Raw genomic sequence first — 7,466 nt, 5'->3', positions numbered from 1 at the left:
AGCATATATATTTTACTAAAATAATTCCTAAGCTCTGACCACATTGGACAGATGTTCTTGGGTCTCTATTGCTTGATCCAGAACACGCAGTAACCAAGTCTACTATTGGAGCAACGATCGTTTTAAGTCTGCTTATTTTAACTGGAGGAGCAAAGACGTGGGGCAGCAGAGAACAGTCCACACTCAAAGAGAATTAATGGCTGTCGATTTCATACTATTTATATAGTTTTACAGCCTTATTTGGACTGAAATCATGAGTTCTGTGTCATTTTTACCGACTGTAGCGTCACATCACTGATGATTCGTTGCAGTTTTTGTATCTTTACTGCACATCTGCCTGTCTTCGTGTTCCGTTTTGCACAGCTAACAAGTAAATGTACTTTGATTTAAATCAGTTTGCTGTGGGAAAAAAATGTAAAGAACAAAAACACGGAAAATATTTACCTCCGTGCGCTCTCGAGTATGATGCTGTCTAACCTCGGCCAGTAGGGGGAGACAGAGGGACTGGTGCCGCTAACTTCAAATGCGCTATATAATCTAAAACACTTGGATAAACCTTAGAAATAGATTTACAGATAATAATCGATGAATGCCACGGCGGCAGAACTCTTAAATACCCCAGAATGGTGAAAGTAACCTGACAGCTCGGTGAAATCACACCCACCATCCTCATATCAGTAATCCCTAAAACATTATCTGTGGATTTCCAGAGTTACGCACGTCTCTGATGTCCCAATGTGAGGTTTTTTTTTTTTATTGTTGTTACCCAGGCGTGAACATACCAGGGGCAGGGCCTCATGGTACAGATGGCCTGTACCCTGTGCAGCCACCGTGGGGTTACTACGGGTCATTTAAACCCAGTGACACAGGCTGTCGCCAGAAGCATCCAGCTTGATGATTTTGTTTTGTCATTTGGGATTGAAAAAAATGTTTTTCTTCTTGAAACGACGTTACCAAGGCGCTTTGGAGACCAACTTAATCTCCTGTAAATCAAAGTTCTCGGGCCGCCCCCCCCACCCCTTCAACGAGCCTCTGCGGTATCCGGAAGCTGATTGGCTCCCGGGCTGTCAGGCTGCGTCACCTGATTGGGTGAAAAGAAGGCCAAACCTGGTGGAGACCCACTGACAGACTGACATGGAAAGCGGAAGAGGAGCCTATGAGTTTGGCTTGTTTTCCTCCACACAACAACGCAAAGTAAAACGCGTGCGTGTGTGTGTGTGTGTGTGCGTGTGTGTGTGTGTGTGTGTGTGTGTGTGTGTGTGTGTGTGTGTGTGTGTGTCCAGAGTGTTAATGACTGTTCTGAATTGTTTGCCTCGGTGTTTTCTGAAAGCCTCCATGGTGGTTAAGAGTTCCTGCTGAATACCTCTTGTTCTAACAGCAACTCCCCAACCTCAGAAGTTACATAACACCTCTCTCTGGAAGCAGGAAGTCCCGGTCCGCTCGCTTAGCTTGCATCTAAAGATCAGCCCAGGCACTCCCTTCCCTGCAAAGCGTTGGCGAGATGCTGACCAGAATTCTAATTGTTCAAGAAGAAACGAAATCCGCTGGAATTGCCTGCTGGGTGTTTGCGCTCGGGGAAGATCTGGCTTGTTTTACCGGCGGGCCCCCAGACAGAACTCCCCGGTCAGGATTTACTTTAGATGTCTGTGTTCTCTCGCTGGGGCCAGGGATGTCTGCGGGAGCCTGCCTGCACCTCTGCTGAGCATCAGCACGACGCAACTTCACAGCTTTGAAGCATCTGTTTGTGAGGTCGGCTCCGCACGCTGAAAGCTTTCAGGGGTGTTGGGTTACAGCTCTAAATATAACCAAGGAGTTAATGGCAACAGCATCCGTTGCTTCAAGCTATACGGCAAAGACATTCAGACGGCTAGCATCCCTGCTTCTGCCAACCTGCACACACTTAAACCCTCCACACCTCCAAGAAAGGCCTTGACCTTTAAGATGCATGTAAGCAAAGAGGGTATAATATAAAAATAAGCTGCAGATCTGCAAATCTGTGACATCGCTCTAATGTATGAGGGGATTTGAACCCTCCTGCAGGAGGAGAGAGCTACGAAGCTATGATAGAGTCTGAAATACGCAGATGTTATTGTCTGAAGGAACTGCTTACTGGTAGAAGGTTTGGGGAAGCCAGCTAGTGCCTGTGCTTCCCATGCTCGTGTCACATGCACACAGACAGGTCATTGTCTCGCTGGGTTGCATCGAACTCAGGTTGGATATGGAAGCAGTCACTGACCTGCGGAGGGAACCCCTCCCCCTTATCTCCCCGAGATTAAAGCTGCTGATAATCACCTGCCAATCAAATTTGGGCGGAAGATAAAAATAATAATAATAATAATAAGCAGGCTTTATTTCATTATCAATCGCATTACTATCAAACTTATTTTACACATTACAAATCCCGTAATTCAGTATTGACGCTCAGATTAGCGCGCGTTCGTGCGCGCTGGGAGCCCCTATTGACCTGCATAACTTAAAGGGGCAGAGTTGTGTTAGAAGGGCAGGTCGGGGGATTGTTCTCCCTCTGGGACAGTCCGTGTCATGCTGGAAACTGCTCCAGCTGGACTCCACACCCACCCTCTTACATAACCTCGCGCACTCCTCCCCGCCTTCTGCAGCGAGCGCGCACACGCCGAAGGGGATACGACGGCGCTTTTTTGGTGGGGCGGAGCGAGGATTCCATCCCCCGCGAGAATGATGATGGAACAAGCGAGTTTGCATCATTGTCTCTGCCCTCTGGAGCCACGCTGACACAGATCTGAGTGGGGAGGGTGGGGGTGGGGGTCTGTCGAGAAGAGAACACGCTGTTCCCGTTCTCATGTCTCGGTCCCCGGCCTGATGTCTTCAGTTTAGTCTCTGCTGACTGGAGGAGGAATGAGCAGGCCTCAGCGGGGAGGAGCAGCAGCACAATCCAACCTACCCAGCACAGAATCCACAATCTGCCATTTATGGCTCATATAGCTCACATTTTACTCTTAATTATTCATCAGCATTCATTCTTAGAGACTCCAATAAACCCGAGACACCTGCTCACCAGCAACTCAACGGGGTTGCCATGGAGACGAACAAGAAAACTCCAAACCCTAAACTGAGAGAAGTCTCTATAGAAACACCTCAACTTGGATTGAAGCAAGGATTGCTAAAGTGATTTCAAACATCAACCTGCCTGTAGTTTGTTGTTTCTCAGAGGCGCTAAAAGCACCCTGTTGTTGTTGTTGTGCACCATTGGTCATTAATTCTGCAGCACAGGCAGCTTATTGCCAGCGTGACGTTAGCGCCGCTGTTTTGTACATGAGATGAGTTTATTTCCCTCCCCATGGCCAGCAACGCACGAGGGTCCACTCACATTACGTTACGCAACACCACGCCTCTATTAACTGCAAGAATCGGTTACCGTGGGAACAGGCCAATCACGTTTACAGACATGAAAGGCCCAGAACGCCACCAATTATCCAACCGAAAATCATAAAATGGACCAATTTTATGTGTTGCAGACATTCGCAAGGTTGAAACCTGAAACGTGATTGTGGTCAAAAAGGAAAAAAGACTCATTGGAACAAGAAAGTCTGGTGTTTGTTTATGGAGAACACAAGTCCAGACGAACCAGATGCAGATTAAACAGGCGTAGCCGTCAAGTCCTCGGCTCATGTAAATGTAGCTGCAGGAGATATAGAACCTTTATCTACTATCACATGACCCTTAGACAGCCCCCTCCAGCACCTGGGTCAGCCTGACTGTCTGATCATAAAGCAGTAATCACAGTCTGGGTCACCCCCCCGTCGGCTGGATTTATGACCATAGAGAGCAGATATGCGAACAGGAGATCAAGCTGGCACTGCCAACGTCTCTGACTCTGCAGCTCCGGGGCCGGGGGCCAAAGAGCTACATGGCCCTCGTGTCCAAGCTGACCTGAAGACAACCGAAGCTCTCAGACCTCCCACAACCTGTCACACCGTGCTTTCCTTTATTAAGTCACATGAGCATCTTGCGTAAGCAGCCTTTGCTACTGCACATAAAATTTTACCATTTCAATAGGTGAACTTGGGCCCCATTGTGGAGAAATATTTGAGTTTTCATGTTCAGGGAGAGACCAAAGTTACTTCAACACACTCAGAAGCCAGTTATGCTTAAAGATACATGCTTTTGTTACAACACAGCATGTTGAAGCTCATCAAATATGGTTGTCAATATTAGAATGTTATCATCTCTGAGAGGTCATGCCCAACAGACCATAATAATCAGGAAGTTTCCTATCCAAAGTTGCTAAATGAAGCTAATGACAGCTTTTTTGCAGTCTGCCCAGCTGTCGCCAGGGTGATTGTTCCAGTTTAGAGTGGGCAGAGGCACACTGACCAGCACAGCCATTTTGAGTTGTAGCCATCTGTACAGCTCATTGTGTGTGTGTGTGTGTGTGTGTGTGTGTGTGTCACGCAGCACTTTCCACACGAACCTGTCGCTGGCATCCTCCCTCCAACCCACCACTCGCCTCATAAACGCCCTTCATGGCGGTCTGAGCTTAATCGCTGGAGTGCCTTACAGGAAGGGGGAGGGGGGAGTGTCCAGCCAATTACATTATATGGCAGAACTGTTGCTATGGAGGTTTTGCCAGCCAGGGTTCTAGTCTGCACATCCACCACGTTTGACGTGAACCGCACAGGGAAGCTGAGTGAAGGTCGTGGTAATGAGCCCGCGTCCTACAGGGGGAGGCGGGGAGGTGCAGGCCCGGAGTCCAGGCTCCCCCAACCGTCGCTACGCTGCACCCTGAGGGACAAACTGAGCTAGCTGATATTGTAATCTACAACAGGCGAGTTGCCTGCACAGCCGCCTGTTTGCATGAAACACACGTCGCCTCGGCAGCAGGGGTTTTTCCTGTTTTTAACGTCGTCAAGTCTAACAATGAGCAGCTTCGCTCAACGTGTCCGCGCACGCTCCGACAGTTTCAGCAGCACATTCTTGCACAAAGTATAGAGGAAGGCACCAGGATGGCATCATTTCCTGCACACAGCGACAAACAAAGCAAATGTAAAAGTTCCCAATTATTTATTTCAGTTTTACATTTTTGCTTGAATATAAAATTGGCTTTCAATACAATGACAGTTTTTCCTCCACAGGTTGAACTGTTAAAGCAGACGTAACCGAACAGGGCACGAGGCTATAAAAGAGTCAAGGCACGCCATGCTGCAGTAATAAAGTGGAACCGTTTAAAACCTCTGCAGATAAGAGCCCTTCAGCTCAGCATTAAAATCATTTAAGAGGGAGGGACAGAATAACCAGCATTCAATTTCGCCTACCGTCGACTTTTATTCTGGTGCCAAATTCAGAACCAAACTTGAAAATGAAAAAAATGACAAAGTGCAGGTCTCTGGTTAAACAAGAGCTGTGCTTCATTTGGACTTTAATAAACCTCCACCGAGCACGGGGGTGTTCGTGACCCTACAGGCAGAGGGGACGCGTGCAGGTGTCACTGGCTTACGTCTGCTGGGGGATGTTGGGAGTGTCTCTGCGGGGGCGAGTGAAGTCACAATGCGGCTATTCTGCAGGCCGAGGCCGCCTTCTCCTTCCACAAACCCCTATTGTGCAAGTTTAGCATTAAAGAGGGACAAAAACAAAACAAAAAACAACCTTGGGGACAATAAAGGCCGACTTTTATCTGAGGAAGTTCCCGCCTCCGATCTCCCTCTTGTATCTGTTGGTCAGGTGGTCGGCCTGCAGCGTGAGCTTGGACAGAACTCCAAACAGTCCTCTGAGGTGGAAGTGGAACTGGTGCTCCAGGTCAGAGTTTTCATCCTGAGGCACGTCGGTGACTTTCTCCCGCTCCTCCTGCTGCTTCACCGCCATCTCCAAGAAGCTGGTGCCGCTGCTCATCTCCTTCTTCAGCAGACCCCACTCCATGTCGTTCTTGATGGACTTGAGGAGCAGGTAGTGCTCGTACATGTCCCTCTGCTTGTTGGGACACTGTGGCTCGTTATTATTGTTGTTGGCCTCCACGTCTCCCACCGCCTGCTCCTCCAGGGGCAGATCCCTGAGGAGGCTGGGCACCATGATGGTCTCGTCCATGTTGTTGGCAGCTGCCATGAAGCGGTGCATGACGTTGATAAGGGAGTGCTTGTTGCTGGCTGAGTCGCTGCTGAGCTGCATCATTTTGAAGGCTTTGCGGTTTGGTTTCGTTATGGCGGAGGGCTGACAGGTGGGTGCTGTTACGGCTGAAGGATCTGCACGACACACAGGAGGACCACGAATGGTAATCAGGCCACACACACTGTGGCACCAAATTGGGCCATAATCCATAAATCCACAACCTAGATCTTGCTGTATTATAATGCCCGAACCAAATTATCCGACCTCCACTTTCTGATCCCATAAAACAAAACACTGACCTTCGGGAAGCGTTCCTTGCGTACTGCCCTCTTTAACCAGATTTCCACCACGTCCAGCCGGGAAGAAAACTCAGAATTTTCCCCGACAGTTTGTCTGTTACACTCGGCTTTTATAGCACAGAGCCGGTTGCGGTCGGAGACGTCTGCGAAAGACTCCACCCAAAACGCAAATTTCGGGAGATGATTGGTCCTCGATGGTAAAGTGGGCGGTCCCTGGACTGATCTGATCCAATACGGACCAATAGGAGCTCAGATCACGGCTGGTACTTAGAATATAAATGTTATTGTCTGGCTTGTGCGCAAACATCCGTATCTGTAACCTTTCTTTGCTCATTTCTTTTTCCTTATGGTAACAGTGATGCGTTTGTGTTTCTCCAGTAGTTTGAAAGTTTTAGCACACTTCAAACAGTCGCCATTTCCCCTAGAAGTTCTTAATCGACGCCTAAAATGTTATTAATTACACCACAGTGCCACCTGCTGGTTAAACATAGCAATAGCGTCCATGCTGTGTCCGCTGATGAGCTCCCTTTTTTAATGTTTTATTCCCAATGAATCATCGGCCTTCTGGCAGCGCACACCAACATTATTTAACATAATTAACAGAATGTTAAATGACGAGACTGCCCGTGTAGCGCAGGCGAGCTTCAAAATGCGATTCACCTGCCACAGGAGTCTCCCACCTGTTCACACATGTGGACGTGACAAATACAATCTGAACTTGATGACAATTGAAGAGATTATATAACTCATTGGACTGCTTGAGATCCACTGAGAAACGACATCATGGCTCATCTTAAACTGATTGAAAAGACACTATTTTTAAGCAGCTCCCTGAAGGCACCACGGGTACAGTAGGATTATTGAGGAAAGAATATTTGGCCACAAAATGCTACTCCACAGTAAATTAAAGTGATTTAATCCAGAAACATAGCAACACTACCACATTAACAAAATGCTAAGGAAGAAATATGTTACGTTTAAACCTGCTCATACTGATGTTACTTTTTCATGGATCTCAGAAGGCCAAAAATCGACACCAGAACGATCAGGTCCTTTCAGATAAACATGACACACACGTATATACACACA

The 7,466-nt window shown here is 47.8% G+C and overlaps 1 protein-coding gene across 1 annotated transcript; it reads right to left on the bottom strand.

Moving 5' to 3' along the window:
* Positions 1 to 5,023: 5,023 nt before the first annotated feature.
* Positions 5,024 to 6,537, bottom strand: mid1ip1l (MID1 interacting protein 1, like). The gene is made up of 2 exons (XM_003970121.3): positions 6,378 to 6,537; positions 5,024 to 6,212 (listed from the first exon to the last, which is right to left on the bottom strand). Exon 2 carries the CDS (start codon positions 6,139 to 6,141, stop codon positions 5,647 to 5,649), a length of 495 nt encoding a protein of 164 aa, XP_003970170.1. The 5' UTR covers positions 6,142 to 6,212; positions 6,378 to 6,537; the 3' UTR covers positions 5,024 to 5,646.
* Between the last annotated feature and the right edge of the window lie 929 nt (positions 6,538 to 7,466).

This window comes from Takifugu rubripes, chromosome 14 (genome assembly GCF_901000725.2).
Source record: "Takifugu rubripes chromosome 14, fTakRub1.2, whole genome shotgun sequence".
Classification (NCBI taxonomy): Eukaryota; Metazoa; Chordata; class Actinopteri; order Tetraodontiformes; family Tetraodontidae; genus Takifugu; species Takifugu rubripes.
This window is presented reverse-complemented; position numbering and strand designations above follow the sequence as displayed.